The sequence below is a fragment of the Stegastes partitus genome, unplaced genomic scaffold (assembly GCF_000690725.1).
Source record: "Stegastes partitus isolate 25-593 unplaced genomic scaffold, Stegastes_partitus-1.0.2 Scaffold750, whole genome shotgun sequence".
In the NCBI taxonomy this organism is placed as follows: domain Eukaryota; kingdom Metazoa; phylum Chordata; class Actinopteri; family Pomacentridae; genus Stegastes; species Stegastes partitus.
In genome coordinates this window covers 339,118-357,715 of record NW_007578481.1, presented here as the reverse complement: position 1 = coordinate 357,715, position 18,598 = coordinate 339,118, and the positions used below count along the sequence as shown (strand labels likewise).

The 18,598-nt window shown below is 42.0% G+C and overlaps 3 protein-coding genes across 4 annotated transcripts in view; 1 reads left to right on the top strand and 2 right to left on the bottom strand.

Moving 5' to 3' along the window:
* Window positions 1–2,261: 2,261 nt before the first annotated feature.
* LOC103364454 (zinc finger protein Gfi-1-like) lies at window positions 2,262–9,457 on the top strand. The gene is made up of 6 exons (XM_008291584.1): window positions 2,262–2,644; window positions 5,373–5,681; window positions 5,878–6,119; window positions 7,325–7,450; window positions 7,543–7,708; window positions 9,028–9,457. The coding sequence occupies exons 2-6, from the start codon at window positions 5,420–5,422 to the stop codon at window positions 9,204–9,206; spliced, it is 975 nt and encodes a 324-aa protein (XP_008289806.1). The 5' UTR covers window positions 2,262–2,644; window positions 5,373–5,419; the 3' UTR covers window positions 9,207–9,457.
* Window positions 9,458–11,310: 1,853 nt separating this feature from the next.
* Window positions 11,311–12,950, bottom strand: LOC103364450 (lysozyme g-like). 2 transcript variants are annotated; one of them, XM_008291579.1, is made up of 6 exons: window positions 12,848–12,950; window positions 12,563–12,622; window positions 12,411–12,488; window positions 12,065–12,279; window positions 11,822–11,972; window positions 11,311–11,736 (listed from the first exon to the last, which is right to left on the bottom strand). In XM_008291579.1, the coding sequence occupies exons 1-6, from the start codon at window positions 12,849–12,851 to the stop codon at window positions 11,600–11,602; spliced, it is 645 nt and encodes a 214-aa protein (XP_008289801.1). In that variant the 5' UTR covers window positions 12,852–12,950; the 3' UTR covers window positions 11,311–11,599. The 2 variants fall into 2 exon arrangements, with proteins under 2 accessions (XP_008289801.1, XP_008289802.1); XM_008291580.1 differs by lacking the exon at window positions 12,563–12,622 and having other exon boundaries at window positions 12,848–12,949.
* The window catches only part of LOC103364451 (lysozyme g-like), a 16,665-nt gene continuing 9,377 nt past the window's right edge, over window positions 11,311–18,598 (bottom strand). Inside the window, exon 6 of the mRNA XM_008291582.1 lies at window positions 11,311–11,573. The gene's annotated coding sequence lies outside the window, so the exon portion shown is untranslated. The remainder of the gene's footprint in view (window positions 11,574–18,598) is intronic.

Genomic DNA, 18,598 nt, shown 5'->3' with positions numbered 1-18,598 from the left:
TTATATTAATTCCTGTATGATGGGGAAAAAATACATTTCAGTGTTCTGTATCCTATGAATGATACAAATAAACTTTGACATTGCACCTTTGCAAAGGCCTGATTTTGTTGTTGTTGTCGTGTGTTACTGGTCGCTAAAGATTAGTCGTCTCTTTCAGTTCAAATCTAGTTTTGATATGATGCAATGAAGATTAATCTGTCACCATCGGAAAACACAAACCCTTAAACTCCCATGTGTCGCTATTATGCAGCTAACAGAACTAAAGCAAAGCTAACTTTTAGCTTTCTGACATATGGTTTTAGATTGAGGAGTAAGATTTGGTGGACGTACAAATGGTGACAAATTCAAGTACAAGCCTTAATACTTGGCCCATACCGTTGGGGGTATTTAGTGGCTGTGTTATGCTGTGGGCGGGCATTTTGCTAGCATGATTTGAGTCATGGAATTGCATTCTGAGTGATCACATACTACAAAGCATCCTCATGCTGTAAAACAGTGCCCCCATCCAGAGGGCAATAAGGATCTCGAATGGTTTTAGGGGTTTGAAAATGATGCTTTTTTTGCAGATGATGTGGTTCTGTTGGCTTCACCAGGCTGTGACCTTTAGCATGCTCTGCAGCAGTTTGCAGCTGAGTGTGAAGCAGCTGTAAAGAGTCGGTACCGCCAAGGGGTTAAAGAATTTCATGATCATATTCATGATAGATGGGCAGATGGTGCAGCATCTGTGGGCGTTGTACAGGACATAGCTCTCGATTTACCAGCCGATCTATGTTCCTGCACTCACCTACTTCAATTAGCTCTCTGTAGTGACCAAAAGAATGAGATTGTGGATACGATAGCCCACTAATCTCGCTTCGTAGTACAGCCCTCTGGTATTCTTTTGTTGGTTTGGATTATCCAGTGAGCAGCTAGATTGCCTCAGTTTTTTATTACTTTCTTTGTTTTGGGTAACATTCATTGTCCCTTGGTTCCCTTAACATTATGACATAACTGTCCACCTCCACCTCTGCATAGTTGGCAGCTCTTTCTACTTTTTCCCTTTCCCTTTATGTGGGCCTGCGTGAGGTGTGGATGTGTGCTGGACACCTGTTGGATAATCAGCTGAATGAGGACACCTGTGGCAGGATGTGGCTCACCTGTTTTCAATCTGCACCTGACATAAAGAAGGCTTGGTTCACCACTCAGTGCTGGACTGTTGTACGATGCACAGTCGGTCGACTCAGGCCAGCTTAAGGCCTGTTCTTCATCTGGATTCCCTGCTGAAGATAATTCCTCACACACCTGGATCTGGTTGATTTGAAGTCTTACATTTCAATATCCCTCAAACCCTGCTGCACAGCTCCTCAGCCCTCATTCCCCTTAACACTCCCCAGTTCACAACTCCATCCATCCATCCATCCATCATCTATACACCGCTTAATCCTCACTAGGGTCGTGGGGGGCTGGAGTCTATCCCAGCAGACTCAGGGTGAAGGCAGGGGACACCCTGGACAGGTCACCAGTCTGTCACAGGGCCACACTTAGAGACAGACAACCAAGCACATTCACACCTATGGACAATTTAGAATCACCAATTAACCTCAACATGTTTTTGGACCTTGTGGGAGGAAGCCGGAGAACCCCCACGCTGCACGGGGAGAACATGCAAACTCCACACAGAAAGATCCTGGGTGTCCCCCTGGGACGCGAACCAGCGACCTTGTCGCTGTGAGCCAACAGTGCTAACCACTGCATCACCCTGCAGCCCCCAGTTCACGACTCTGCCAGCATTAGTACAATCTGTTCCCCTAACGACAATATCAGTCATTAGGGTAACAGAAACACTCATAGAGCATCAGTGTTCATTCTAATGTAGGAACACATCAGCCGGTGCAGCAATCTGTCTCACTGATGTGGTTTTTTTAACAGTTTTTGGACAACACCGGAACTCTATTTGCCACAACGGAACCGGCTTTAACTGCTCTATATCATGATCATTTCATGTGCTGTTTTTTTTCTCTTTTTACACAGTTTGTTGAAAATATACAGAGCATGGAGGGCAATCACCCACTAGACCTATACTTTAAAGTCATGCACATTTCTTCTTGTTTCCCTTCCTCATTAATGTTCTATATATTTGCACTGAATTCTATAGAAAAGGATCTACTGTTGCATCAGCCAGCTTCTTTTAGTGTTGACCTCAGTGGGCTCTTTTGCAACACATCTGTGTCAACATAGTGTGTCAACACTTTCTAAAGAATTTGCAGCACACTTGTCCGTTCACTTCCGCTCTGCTCAGATTTATCTGTCTACCCAAGGTTAATGCCATGATGTTTGTGCACCACTGCAACATATCCACATTTTGCACATTATTTTCTAAAGCAGAGCTGGACAGATCGTGCTGCTGCCGCTGCTGCTGCTGCGAGTGTGCAGAGTTTTGGGTTTGTGTACGAGGAAGCAGTGTGGTTGGAGTCGGTTCAGAGGTGTCAGAGCTCAAACACTTCCTCGTTGGTCGCATCAGAGATCATCATCCTCCTGCCACCCACCTCAGCGCAATGACCTCACATGTGTCTTTTTTAACTTCATATCTGCCCTCATCTCAGTTAAAGTATTAGTGTGAAGTTTCTGTGTGATGCTGCGGAGCTCTGGTGTAATGTGAGATTTGGTGAGTATTTGCCTTTTTATTTCTGTTTGTAGATTCTAGATTTAATTTTCTTTGAAGAACTTTCACCGCTGCTTGATACTATTTAGAGACGTTTCTCATGAATTCAGAGAACAATCTCTTTGCTCAGTGATTATTTTCATGTGGCCGTGTGAATCATCCCCTTTCTTTATCATAAAAAAAAGAACATATGACTGATCTCCTTTTACCGTAAGTCACTTTTCATGTTGTTTTACAGTGAACATCAAAGTTTAGAAGCAAACTTTTATGACGAAAGCACCTCTGATCAAAAACATCTGTCTCAGTTTTATCGTTTAGCACCTGTACTGTTCTGTAGTTGACATTTTTATCGTATTACAAGCTCACTTCACCTTTGATTTGCGCACAAATAATATATTCTCAAAGCAAATTCTTAAAAATCTATGCTAGGAATCCTCGTGTTAGATGGTTATCCTTTACGAACGTATCTTGATAAGAGTTGATCGCGTGCAGTTGGTTGGATGAACCGCGTCTTGTATGTCAGCCAGCATTTCACAGGACGTGAGTGAGTAAAAACTAACAGGCAACATTGAGGCTACAATCACAGATTATATTTCTTGTTTAGATCCATTTTTTTGTTTACTCCTCCAGATTGTGCTTTCCAGTTTGATTAATATTAACATCAGTTTGAATATGTTGTCTTAATTGAACTAAACAACACCAAATGTATACTTAATACAGAAGTCTACAATTAAGAATGATGTTTTTACAGCTATATTTCCAGCCATTTTTATATATTGTGTGCTTTGTCTATAAAATAAAGTGAAATATATGCTTCCACACATAATAACATCAGTACATTTATAGTCCAGTGTGGCTGTAAAACCGCCATTAAATAACTCAATATGTCCAAAAGGTGAAGCTTTCTCTCATAATCATGAATATTAGTTTTTCACAGACAATAAATCATCGGGCCAGAGTTGCAAACGTGAAGGTAACTGGTTTCCAGAACTGAGTTTACATTCATTAGGGGAAAAAAAACATTTTAAGGATAAATAGTTGGTAGCATACAAGTAACTGTAAAGCAGTGGAAAGTACAAATATAGATATATGTGTGTGTGTACTTTATGAATATATGTACTTTAGATGTGATCATTATAATGATAACCTTATCATTTAAAATGCATTGCTTTAAATTTTTTTTATCTTTTTTGCTTGTCCAAACCTTACAAAGCTTCGTTGCCATGTTTGTTGTTGGCATTTAGTCTTAAAACTTCAAATAACTGTTTTGGGCTTACATTTGTTCTAGATTTCTCAAAGAAAACAAAGCGATTTGAAAGTCTAAAAAATGAACACATTACTATGCATCATAATTATGTAGTTCAGCTCTTCTGCTCCGTATAATCATCTCACATGCCCACAGATTTATCATGTGGCCCTTTCGGGGGGCCTCTGCCGCAGGTTGAGAACCACTGAATTTCTTGCGTTTATGGCCGTTAAAGCAGATCCACTTCAGATAGTTTCACTAAAATATAATTATATATATATATATATCAGCATTGTCAACCTTGTAATGTATTATAGTGAATAAGGCACAGGACCTGTTAACATGTGGTGTTTAATTTCACATGTTGCTGATAGTACTTGTACTCTTCACTATGCTGCAGGACTTACATCGTTGTATTTCTGCGCTGAAGTAAGTAAAAGATCCGAGTACCACTGGTCACACCCCTAAACATGTAACATAAGATAGAATACCTAAAACATTCTTATTAATATATTCATTCCGTCTTAAACCGGAGCGTCCTGTTTTTGTAAAATACTTCTGAACAAGCCACGTAAATGCCACTTTATTAGTGTTTGCTATGTGATCTAACACCCCTGTCCTGTTTGCTGACCTCCCCCACTCGCTCACATTTTGTCAAGTGTCAACACTGAGTCTTGAAATGTGTTGCTGTTAGGTGATATTTTGACAATTCTCATATGACAGTTTGTGTCACAAATGATGTTCGCTTGAACCCTAAATCCAAATGTGAGGATCGGTCACATTCAGGCTGCTTTCACCCGCCAGAGAAAACCATCTCTGCTGCCTTTTTGGTCGAATATGCTTCTCCTGACAAACTGCATTTAGAGTTTTTCAAGCAGAATTTAAAAGACCAAAGAGAGGAAATAAAGGGTATTTTGTAAGATTTGGACGTCAATGCCAGTTAACCCTCTGCTGCTGGGAAACTGATCATAATCATCACTTTTAGGGAACGTTAATCAGAGCGAAACAAAGGCGATAAAGTCATCAAGGCTGGATTCAGGATGACGTTACCGTTTAAAGAGTCTGTAGAGAGCTCAAGTAAATCTGGTGTTTTAGAACATCTTTAGGTCGCATTTAATATGTTGTGTTATATGTCTTCAGATGCAAAATATTCATTTAATGCTTTAAATGTAAACTACAACTAACAGCATGTGCAGAGTTTGTACAGATTCAAGCAGGAAGTGTTAATGAACGTACAGTTCTGCTGCCCTCTTTTGGGAAGTACAAATACCCTTCCTGTATATTACATGCTTTCGGTTGCAGTGTATAAAAAATAATACACAATAAATAAGAACTACTAAAATGACAGACAAGTTTATCTCAGCTGGTTCATTTCTTATATCATGAACTAAAACTGAGCAACATGTCAGTCTGTGAAAGTGGGATTCGTCGAGTCATGCTGAACTAAACTGCACATTCAACCTCATTTTATTTTTCGTCCTGTAGATATCTGAATCAGGTGTAGAGCAGGTCTTCCTCCCCCCCTTTGAGCGATGCCTCGTTCCTTCTTGGTGAAGCGAGGAGGGCTGCACCACCTTCGGCCTCCACCTAGAAGCCCCAGTCCTGGATCGACCACATCGATGTTCAGCCAGCTGGACGACAACACGGGGTCCTGGGGTTCCTCCCTGGAGAACACTGCAGAACAGACAACTGATGATAAGGCAGTGTCTGTTGTATTGCTGCAGCAGGACCTCACTGCTGCCAACCGCTCTCATGGAAATATGCTCTTTCAGCCTTTCAGTCCAGTATCATACGGTGGGTGTTACCACAAGCACGTCTCCAAAGACAGAATGAGACACAGAACGCTTCCTAAATGACTTGGTTTACTACATTTTACAATTTCCAGCAGGTAGCAATGATGGTTTCAAAGAACAAGAAGCAGAATAGATGAATAACGTCTCAAGTGACTCTGACGATGAAGGTTTTTATTGCATACTTTCTGTGTTCTCAGACTGTAGATCATCCGAACCCTGCGGTCCAACAGTCAACTCAGAAACTTTCATCCCAGTGGAGAAAGTCGACCCTCGCCCTCTCACACCGACAGTGTGGTCGACTCCTCGTGTGAGCTCCGGTTATCCAGACCTGAGGGCGCTGGGAGACTTCACTGAGCACGCTCAGATCCTCAGAGAGGCCAGAATCAGCGACTGCTCCGAGATCGGTGCTCTGAGGCAAGACTGTCCCCTCTGTGGCAAAGTAAGCAAAGCGCCGCTTCGGTACAGTAATTAACATTTGTCTTGTAGACAAACAGGCCAACACGTCAGGAGTTCTAATTTGTGATGTTTATTTATTCTGCTGAAGGAAAAAGTGATTTACATGATTGCCACAGTGAGCTCAGAGTGCAGCATAAAACCAACAAACTAACAGAGCATATTTAAATGCACAAAATAAAATGCTGCAGCAGACGGTGACGTTAGAGGAGAAGTGACCAAAGTTTTCATAATTTATCCCGACAGTGACCGGAGTAGGTTAATTAATTTCACCTTCTCATAGCCTCTTTGTAAGTTGTGCCAAAGACTCAAAATGTTGCTGTTCTGTTTGTTAACGTTGAACCAACAGTGGCAAGGAGTCTTCCAATAAATCTTCAATGAACTTTTAACTTATATATTTTTACATTTGAGTAAAGAAAAAAAAAAACTAAAATCAAGTTTTGTTATTTTTTAATCTCCAAGTCCCAACTTTCAACTCTCTCCACACATGCAAACATAAACAAAGACAATACAGCAATTATCCATCCATCATCTATAAACCGCTTAATCTTCACTAGAATCGCGGGGCGCTGGAGTCTATCCCAGCTCACCAGTCTATCACAGGGCTGCACTTAGAGACAGACAACCAAGCACACTCACATTCACACCTACGGACAATTTAGAATCACCAATTAACCTCAACATGTTTTTGGATCTTGTGGGAGGAAGCCGGAGAACCCGGAGAGAACCCACGCTGCACGGGGAGAACATGCAAACTCTACCCAAGTGTCCATACTGGGACGCGAACCAGCAACCTATTTGCTGCGAGGCAACGGTGCTAACCACTGCTTCACCTTGCAGCCGTACAATAATTTTATCAACTGATAATAATCATATTTTCAAATGTAATTAAACAGAACTATACCTGTGAATCAGGTTCTGTGGACAATTCCTGTTAAAATACAGTCATGCAGCTGTTTATTCACAGATATTTCTAAGAGTGTAGCTACGTTTAAAACGTCAACATTTTGAGAATTTTGCAAAAAATATCATCTCTGACGAGCCCAAAACTACAGATTTTGTAAAAAAAAAAATTATTTTCAAGAAGTAAGAAATGTAAACAGTTTCCCGACATTGTCTAGAGTTCGTTTTCCACCTTCCCCTCTCCTACAGCTATCCCCAGCATTAAACTGCATTCATCTTCCTTTGCAGATATTTTCATGTCTGTCTAGTTTGAAGAGTCACATATGTAAGAGTCACGGAAGCAGATCTCGTCTGTCAGCGGCTCACATCAAGTCCAGCAGGGTCGACAGCGAGTGGTCGCCCTGCAGAGGCAAGGTCAGTGTCACATTTGTTTTTGTCGCCTATTGAGACAAAACACACGCATGAGGTGCAGCTCTCCTGAACCTACACGTGCCTGTTGTTTTCAGGAGAAGACGTTTGACTGTGCCGAGTGTGGAAAAGTGTTCAAGCGCTCCTCCACCCTCTCCACCCATCTGCTGATTCATTCAGACACTCGGCCGTATCCCTGCCAGTACTGTGGCAAAAGGTTCCACCAGAAGTCCGACATGAAGAAACACACCTTCATACACACCGGTTGGTTTGTGTTTACTGTCTGAATCTGAAGCAATACAACCCTGTTAATCCTTAGAACTTGTGTATACTAGTCCGTCAAACGCTAATTCTAGTCCTCATGATGTTTGCTAAAAATGTTATTTCATTTACAAGCATTTATTTTGTTTTTAATCACAAAGCAGTGCAAAATGGATTTATGACCACATTTAGCAACACTGTTCACATGCAGACTGTCTGTTATACTTGGGCTTTTGTGTGGATTAAACAAAGAAGACATAAAGTGTGAATGAGTGACACATTTGCTGGTACAGTAGATTTGCAGGCCCACGCCAGCTGTTTTCACTCTTTATGCTAAGCTAAGCTAACATGTGGTGGAGCTCATGGAAGGAAATAATATTAAGGAAGAGTACAAATGAGAAAAAAGTGGCATAAAAAACCCAGATGCAAGCATTTGAGGTGGGTTTGAAAAGTAATCAGACACTGAAAAGCTCACCAAAAAATTATAAACATGACTTTCTTAATTTGCAACCTCGCTGATGAGTTTAAGAAAAGATGGATGATCAAAGTCGTTGTTGAGAGCAGGGTTGCTGGTGGACTCATAGACACATCCAGTATTTGTTTAAGGTGTTTGATTTTATCCCTACCCTTGACATCAACGCTATTAACTTCAGCACTCTTTGGGTTGAACCACTCCCATGTAGTGCCTGGTTCCAGGATAGTTTAAATTCCCAGCACAAATAACCTGCATTAAGTTCGCTCAGTCCGATTTCCTCATGGAAGACGCTATTTACTGACATGGCCACGGTGCAACTGCATCTGCGGTTTTCTCTTCTAGATGTTCATTTCCTATTGTGGATTTTATCTTCCTGTTTTTTTTCACACCATCCTCAATGAGGGAAGTGTTTGAACTACACAAGAAATTTGCATTTCCTGTGTTATATTGGTTATGTGATTCCCCTTAAGAGAGAACATGATGCAGGAACTGAGTGTGGCTCACCTGTGAACACGACTATAATTATTCTGCTGGTTTCTTTGTGTCATCACCCTGAAGAAGGCATGAGCCCACACAGGTTTACGGCCTTTCGTTTTCCAGATCAAGCTTGAATGTCTGGAATTTATGCAATTTTTTGGGGGGTGTAGTCCTCGTGCCCTCCCTCACATCTAACTGTCAGTAAGGAAGTGAATGTAGATGTTCTTCAACAAAGCAAAAATGCAAATATGTTTTGGTTTGAGCCTCTGAAACACTTCCCTCATGTCTGTATGTCATCTTTGGGTTTAAACAGTATCTATACATTTTAAAACCCTGTGTGTACTAATTACTTGTGCTTTGTGCGCATTAGGAGAAAAGCCCCATGTGTGTCAGATATGCGGGAAGGCATTCAGCCAGAGCTCCAACCTCATCACACACAGCCGCAAACACAGCGACGACCGGCCTTACCGCTGCCCTCGATGCCACTACAGCTTCCAGCACAAAGTGGACCTGCGGAAGCACCAGGAGCATCACTGCACCTGCCGCTGAACCCCGTGAACAGGAACAACACGTTTAAAACAGGAAGCTACTGACTGTGTTGTGGTTTGGACATCTTTCATCCAGAGTATGTTGTATATATTGTAGAGTTAACTGCCTTTCAGGAGACAAAAGGAGGGAAGATATTGTTCTTCATCTGCAGGTTTATGTCATGACCCTTGTAGCAAAATGTGGAATTAATGGCTGAACCTGCTGTGTACTTGTTGAATGCTCTCGTGCTAAATACAATATTATATATTTATGATTCATTGTGATTATTTGGGCTGCAAGGTGGCGCAGTGGTTAGCATTGTTGCCTCACAGCAAGTAGGTTGCTGGTTCGCGTCCCGGTGAGGGCACCTGGGATCTTTCTGCGTGGAGTTTGCATGTTCTCCCCGTTCTCTGGGGTTCTCCGGCTTCCTCCCACAAGGTCCAAAAACATGTTGAGGTTAATTGGTGATTCTAAATTGTCCGTAGGTGTGAATGTGAGTGTGCTTGGTTGTCTGTCTCTAAGTGTAGCCCTGTGATAGACTGGTTACCTGTCCAGGTGAACCTGCCTTCACCCTGAGTCAGCTGGGATAGACTCCAGCCCCCCATGACCCTAGTGAGGATTAAGCGGTGTATAGATAATGGATGGGTGTGGCTATTTTTTAATTAGCAAAATCTGAGAAGCCGAGATCATTCTGTCAAAATTATGTCAAACATTACGTCAACAAAACAAAACAAACAGCTGATGAATTCACTTTGTGTTTATTTCCCCTGTGGTTCGTACTTATTCTACAAGTCCAAGGTTGATGCACAGAACTTACTTTCACTCCACAGTGCACAGATTTAACACTGAAGAAATGGAGCTTTGCAACAGACCGGTGGTGCAACAGGATTCGATTGCACCTCTCGCTCTACCAGCCGCCTGAACAACTTGTAAAACCTGATGTGGTGCAGCATGAAGTTAACGATCAAACTCCACATGTTACCCCAACAGCAGGGCAGTTAAGTTCACAAAGCTACGGTGAATATTACCGAAAATGATCACAGCAAGTGTTCACACCTAGTCTGATAACCAGAGACGTAATTATGTTTATTTACGTCACTACAAACACGTCACAGAGGGTTTTTCTTTTATGATTTGTAGAAGATTTTTCTTGCGGGAAGCTTCATTTCACATCACCATGTTTTCAAGCCTCACATCAGCTTCAATCTCCCCTGCAGAGACCGTTAAATCTGAGAATGCAGGAGAGCCATTGTGCAAGTTTACTGATTTTGTAAAACCTCCCTGCTAATCAGGAAATTTGTCAATAAACTCAACAGAAATCTCTGTGCCTTGGCATCGCTGTTCTAGTCGCCGTCTGGAACGTGTCGACCTCCTTCTGGATTAACTTTAATCAACTGAAATGTGAATGAAAAGGGATGAGCAGATGTGGAGTATGTTGAAAAATGAACCTTTAAAGGATAGTTTCACAGTTTTTAAACTTGTGAAACTGCAACCAGCTATTAAGACACAGTAACAACAAGCAAGCAAGTTTGTTTATATAGCAGCTTATCATATACGGAGGCTATCCAAAGTGCTTTCGAGGCAAAAAGTTAAATTAAATATGTGATAAAAAAAAATTTAAGTAATTTATTCAACAACAAAAAAAAGTGGACTAAAGTGTGCACAATTTTTTTTTTAATGATTGAAACTGACTAAAAAAAACAAGGAATGAGAAAAATAAAAGCATGTAAGAGGTAAAATGTGCAATAAAATAGAGGAAAAAATAAAATTAAGTGAATGAAAGTGAAGACAAGTTTAATAAAAGTGTAGGCAGTTCAGACCAGAGTTCCGAATGATCACCTAAAAGCAGCAGAAAAACGTAAAACTGTACAAAAATCTGGGTGAAGAGCTAATCATGTTAAATTATATTTCTCTCTGGTCGTGTTTATCCGTCTCAACAGTGAAGCAAAAAACCTACAGTACATATTAAAACGGTGAAATGTCAATGTATTTAAATGAATCAATCACTTTCAAATGGTTTGCTTTAGAGCCATTTTTCCTGGGTACGCTAATTTAATCATATCCACAGAAAGCCTGCAGAAATTATGTCACAGCAAAACAGAACAACAAATGAGCAGAGGCACAGTTTGTGAGTTGCGTTATGTTTATTCAGCTTAACACATCATTTTGGTGAAAGACATGTTCGCTATGTTTAATTAAAAATTAAGTAATTGCATCAAACCAGTACAGACGAATTTAATCAAGTGCACATGGATTTATAGAATAATTCAAGCTGATTGACTAAGATGACTAAAAAGACAAGTGATGAGAAGAATACAAGCATTTAAGAGATAAAATGTGCAGTTTAATACAGGAAAAAAAAATGAATGAAGGTGCAGCAGTTTAGACCAGACTTTATAATAATACTGCAGCTATTAAAAGCCACCGTTGGTTTTGTACCACTGAGCTCTGGCAACAACGTCGTTGGAGTAGTCTTTGCCCGTTGTCCTCTCATCCACGTTCTCATAGGAGTGGACTCTTCCATCGCCTGTGTTGTAGGCTGCTATCGCCCCTGCAGAGACAAACACAAACTAGAATTAACAAACTGTTCAAGAGAGCTGATACATGTGAGAGTTTACTGATTCAGTAAAACAAACCTTTCAGCTGCTGCTCACTGTTCCAGTCGGGAAATTTGTTGCGGATCCGCTTGAGAAAATAAATCAGGATCTCGGTGCCTTGGCAGAGATGTTCCTCGCTGTTCCATCCGCCCCGAGCAGTGTGTCCACCTCCACTTGGATTGACATCAACCTACAGAGATGGAGAGGAAATGGGATGTTGTAAAGGCTCTGTGAGGCTCAACAGAGAAGGTTGTGAGTAAAGCAGTGGGATTTTCTCTCAACCTGCATCAGTCCCCAGGCGTTATATGCTCCCCTGTTTTTGTCAAAGTCGCCCCAGCCGTCATGAAGCGCATTTCCAGCCCTGGACTCTCTGGAGATGATGCCAGCAATGAGAGCTGGCTCGATGTCATATTTACTTCCCACTTCTTTGATTATTGACTTGTACTTCTCCATTCTGCCAGAATCGGTCTTTGCCATCGCGTGTGATGCTGCCACGCCTTTTAGAGAAAAATCAGACGACAGGATTTAGGCCTCAGTGGAACAAATTCCTCTGTTTTCTTGTCCCTGCTTATAAAAAATGTTTCAGATGAATACTTTAATTACAAGTCCAGTGTTCTACAGTATTTACCCCCGTGGTCCAGCTTGTCCTGCCGAGCTGTTCTCTCTGAAGCTCCGGTAGTTTCAACATCCATGATGTTTCCATTACCTGCAAATATTTCAGTTGTTAGAGACCAGAATCGGCACAGAATGTGTCAACACATGACAGTGGGTTGCACTTACATATTGAACTCATCCTTACAAACAAGAGCCACAGTAACGTGTGTGTATACGTGACAGGAGCTACAGAGATACAAATGAAGAATGATTTTTAAAGAAACAGTTCAGACTTGAGTTACAGCAGCACACCTTAGATGACCTTTAAACTATGAAGACATCTATGAAAACGTGATAAGAACCATGTTGTCTCCCTGGCAAAAAGGCTTCTAGCTCTGAAAAGTCTTTGTTTATTCTACAAACATGCTGAAAGTCTACATTTATCAGCAGCACAACAACACAAGCACCAACCCATTTTTCCCGTTTCCTCTTCTGGTGATCCCCTCAAACTTGAAAGCAGGAGCTCTTGATACGGCGTCTGTCTGCTTCAATTGTGCTGTGAAAACGCGGAACAGCTGTTTTTAAACCTGCTTGTTCACTTTTAAATTCAGTAAGACTTCCTCATATTACAGGCTGTTCTGTTTATTGTCTGCAGAGGGCGGCCAGACAGGGAAAGAGGAAAAAACAACTGATTTACAAGAAATTGGTTTTACTGGGTGTAACAGGCCCACAGCTGTGCTTATTATAATACTAGAAAAGGATTAGTACGATTAAAGGCTTAGTGCTTCTCTGCCTGTGCAGGTTAGCACTGAACTTGCACTGCACACACACCACTTGGTATCTCTGCACAGGCTACTGTTGAACTTCAAGCTGGAATCTGCTTATTATTTAGTTGGCACAGTGTAACACATGCGATATCAAATCAATAATCACTGCAGGTCATAGTGATTTGCATCAAATCAGTAAAAAAATAAATAAATAAAGTCCGATATCCTTGTTTAATTTTATTTATCTGTTCTGTCAATATTTCCAAGAAGCAGTTGAAAGAAGAATGAGACATCCAGGATTTTACCAAATACAAAGCTTAAGAGATTATATGGGTGTATAAAACACACACACACAGCCATGCAGGAAATTATTTGATTACATTATCTGGGAATTTTGGGGCTTGTTTGACAAATCTGGACAAGCAGACGTCTTATTCTCATTGAGTCAGAGTCTACAGACAGAGATAAAAGAAATGACAGATAAAATTCACATTGTTGTTTTAATGATTTATGTAAAGAAACGTAAAGAAGAAGAAAAAACATATGAGTCACATGTAAAATAAAAGCACACCTTACATTTGGCACAACTTCAAATTTATTTGTTTTTCAATTAAATTTAATTGTATTTATATAGCACAAATGCACGTCATTCCATAGCAGTGAATAAGGGCGGTGGTTAGCACCGTTGCCTCACAGCAAGAAGATCGCCGGTTCTCATCCCAGTGAGGACACCCGGGATCTTTCTGCGTGGAGTTTGCATGTTCGTGGGTTCTCTCCGGGTTCTTCCTCCCACACAGTCCAAAAACATGTTGAGGTTAATTGGTGATTCTAAATTGTCCGTCGGTGTGAATGTGAATGTGAGTGTGGTGGTGAAACTGTCATTGGAGTGAGTTGCTTCAACTTCCAGAGGCCTTAAAATTCAGTGTGTCTGTGATTTTCACAAGGTTTTTGTTGTTGTCGATAATTTTCGTGCAACCCTGATGTGCCTGGGGTTTGTCTTGTGAGCTTATACATGGGCTGTTGTAGGGGAAGAGGAGGACGCAAGGTGGTTTATCCCCAGGGACACCACAACCAAAGCCCAAACAAGTTCATACAACATACATGTTGTGTATGTGGTCACATCATTTAATTTTATTAGATGTTCAAAGGCTACTTACTCCTGTCTCCCATACATTGGCAGAAGTCATCTCTATATGGCCAGCTTCTTAATTCTGGAGTTAAAACTCCTCCACTGTTTTGTTTTTTTTTTTTTAATTTAGCCTAAAACATTTTAAACATTTAATCAGGAAATGTACCGACTATGGGCGTTGTTGCTGTGGAATACTATTTGCCTAAAGCCTGCAGATGGTGCTGTTGTCTGGGAGATAAGTGAGACTTAACATGAACACCTGTTATGAACAAAACCGTTTAAAAGATCGCCTATATAATGCAGTCTCTATGTGTGTTTCAGGGTCAATGAGAATCTTTTTAAGGAATCACTCTGATGACCTAATGAACAACTATTTAAACCTTTTCATGCTGTGACTCTATCAATATATTACTACAAAGACTTTGATTCTGTCTTTGAATCTGACACCACCATGTGCAAAACAATGAAATCAAAATATAAGCATGACAGTAGGTATCCCATTTGAAAGGCAGAGAACATTGTGTAACTATTTTAAATATATTCTTTGAGGAAAAGTCTGGGTTGTTATTCTTTATTTTTAATTCAGTTGCTCCTCATTCTGTTCTCTATCGTCTCAAGACTATCTCTCCACCTAATTACCCAGTGAGTCACGGACGAGCGAGCAAAACAGGTTCTCAAAACTTCCGGTGGGACAGCGTAACCATCCTCTCAAGCAAGAGGCTTTCAGTTTTTTGCAAACACTTCAACAACGAATGTGTATTTGTCCCATGCTTAGAAACAAGCATTAGCACGATCCTTGCTATGACAAAAGCTCCCCTTCAACAGTGGATGTCTCTTCAATTGCTCCCCCTTCCCTTCACATCTCGGCTCTCTGAGTCCTAGATCGCCTCCTTGGCTTAGGCCAAGTGTGTGGTTTTTCAACTATAGCAAGCCACTAGGGACATATTTGCGTGGGTTGTGGGGTGTCCATCGCTTGGAGGGCGACCATGATAGATGTGTGCTGTGTTTGGGTCACCAACATGCACTATTATCTGGAGAGCGCCCACTGTCTTGTACGGACTGTTTTATAATGCCTGCAAGTTCATGGGGTAAAGTGCGTAGGTTCCCCCGTTTTTCTGCACTTCACAGAGTAAAAATGGGGGGAAAAGATGGAGGCCACAAAATAAAAAAGGGGAGATTGCAGGGCCTTGGCAAGGAGCCCAGCCTAACCCCATTGTGGTGCCCACAGCAGTCCAGCCTCATATTAGCTCCTTTCCCACTCCCACTCCAGGGAGGTGACAGAGTAGGAAGAACAAGAAGAAGAGGACGTTGGAGACTGGAGCTCATTGTGTCCCTCTACCTTCGACACATGTATCGTCAGGTGCTGGAAGGTTCTGGGGGTTTGAGTAAGGAGCTTTGTACAGCCCTGCATGTCTCTCCTACATTATTAACGTGAGGTAAAGCTTTAGCGTATTTTGGGGGTTTTTAGACACCACCTTTGGATGTCCCAGCCTCAGCAGGGAGATTGGGACTGTTTACTGAAGCTGCCTGTGGACCCTTCACCTATGTTTGGCCTGGATGTAGTGAAATTGCTGCAGCAGACACAGGAAAGTTGCCACTATGCATCAGAGGTATTTGGTGGCCCTCATAGGCAGGTTAGAGGGCTTGCTTGGAGGCTTTTTAGATGGGTGATGATCGTCAAAAAGTTAGAGAAGGAAGAGCAGCTACTAAGGCTCAGGGGTCCTCAAAGCGCCCTTCTCCTGCCTGACAATCCCCAGAACCTGGCCAGCAAACTCTCTGGCTAAAGTGGCTATGGTTCCCAATACCAGCATATAGCTTATGGGTTTGTTAGCAAACGCGCTTGGTGGAGCTCACGCTGAGCGCAGACTTTCTGTCGGCTAACAGTAGGAAAAGAACAAAAAAACTCAGCTCCAGCCCGGTTGATCCAGCATCTCTTAAAAGAAGAAAGGATCATTTTGATAGTGATTCTTTACCAGCGTCCTACTTGCATGTTTGTAAGTTAACTCGCTGGGTGGGAATCCCTGCTGAGTGCAGAAATTTAGGTCCCCTAACAGTGGGTGTGAGAATATATTTTCAACTGAGCCAGCATCACTCAGTCAACACCTGAATGTCCCTGGAGCATATTGCTTGCAGTAGCCAGCTAATGTCCTCAGTGATAGTGTGTGACAAATACAGATTTAGACAGCTGACAGTTGGCGTCTGCACGTGCTCAGAGAAGTGATGCCATTGTCACATGGTTATCGTCTTGGAACAGGTGTGGCTCGGGGCAGCGGATAGACAATCAATTCTGGTCTAGACTTTGGCAACCCTGGGTGACAACATTTCTGAGCATGGTTCTGGACTTTAGGAGGGAAACTAATTTCCTGGCTCCAGAAAGGGGGCAGACCTTCTAAATGCCTCAGTCTCTTCCGGCTACATTCTTAGGCCAACTAGGGTCTCTGTCTTTGCTCATGGGCCTAATGGCAGCCATGATGCAAAGCATCTTTCTCCCCCTTTTGTACATACAGCCTGTCCAAAACTGTATGCTGAATTTAGGGTTTTGTCTATGGGTCTCTCCAGAGACCACAGTGGTGGTTTCTGGGGGGACTTCCAACCCTTCTGCTGGTTGAGAGATCCTGCCAACACGGAGCAAAGGGCAGTGCTCTAGGACCTGTGTTCTATTGCCAGGTGGACTTTACAGTTGCTTCCTCTGTAGGCCAAAGCATGATCTATAATGTCTGTGTCAACAGACTCAGGATTTATTGTTAGATGATCCAGCACGTAACATCCTGCAGTGTAGACCTCCCTAGCTCTCTCGCAGTTCCTGCCAAGATTGTAAGGTCACCACATCACTGCCAGGACAGACAGCACAATGACTGCAGCGACTATTAATAGGTTGGCTGGCAACTACACTGTGACAGAGTGTTCACTCCCTCTTCTGCTTGCTCAGAGTCACACTTGCTAACAATTCTAAACACAGCAGCAGAAGTCATGTCAAGACGAACTCCACACCCTGGGAAGTGGTGACTTTGTCCTCAAAGGGTTAAGATACTTGGTGTTGCTTTGTCAGGGCAAAGGTTCAACCTTTTTAGTTTTGAGAGCATGAGAACATTTTCAGCTTTTCTTTTCCTTCATGTAATGATGACCTACATCTGAGGTAGGACGCCCTGGCACACACTTGGCCCTGTCTACTTTGAGCCTCCTCTCTTTTTACGCTTCTCTAGCCACTTCTTCCAAGGATTCAGGCAGAATGAATGAGGCTGGCTTTGGTGACTCCTCTTTGGCCCCACTTGCCATGGGCCCAGCTATTTGATGATCAGTTGGGACACCTTGGAAGGTTCATTTTGGAAAAGACTGCTGCCTCAGGCTGACGAGGCACTATTTCAGCCCTTTCTGGCTGGGCTTAGATTGGCGACCTGGTCTCTTAGAGGAACAGGTTCCTGACTTATCCGTGGCTGGCTGGGCCTGGTCTCTGTCCACCGTCATCGTCTCCCTTGCTCAGCTTAGCAGGTCCATGGTTGATCTGAGCAGTCACTCTGTTCACGAGTTTGGCCATTTCATCTTGGCCTTTAATAGTGTTTCTCTGGTCAATCTTGCAGACTTTCTGCTTCTGGTTTTTGCATTGTGCAGTGCCTCCACCTGATTGGTATGTAAATAGGTGTATTTTTGCAAATTGTTTGTCATATATGTGGTTTGGGCTGAACCGTATCATCACAGGGTGTCTTAAAGAGGCACCCCATACATATGAAGCATGTGACTGAGTGGAGAGATAGTCTTGAGACAATGGAAACCATATGGTTATATTGTAACCTTGGCTTTCTGAGTAGAGAGTATGGCTCCAGTTCTTTTGCCCGCTTTGAGACAGGTTTTAGATGTAAGGGTCATTCCCCATACATAGGAAATGTGTAATTGGGTGGAGTGATAGTCTCTTCACTCAGAAAACCAAGGTTTTACCATACATTCCTCATGCTGCATAAGACTATTACTGGGCTTCCCTTCTGTTGGAGGTTATTCATGCAGTCAAGCTTTTATGTCCATCTTCTGAGCTCTTTATTTTACCAGAGCAACAGGCTGTTTGTGAGACTATAATGAATGAAGCAGTCAGCCTGTTCCATTAAACTTGAATCTACTGTGTTCAGCTAATAATTCACAGCAATAGCATGAATTAAAATAAAAATGTAATAACAAACTAAGTAATTATTTCAAACCAGTACAGATGAGTTTAATGAAGTGCACATAGATCTGTAGAATAATTCAAACTGATTGACTAAGATGACTAAAAAGACAAGTGATGAGAAGAATACAAGCATTTAAGAGATAAAGTGTGCAATTAAATATAGAAAAAAA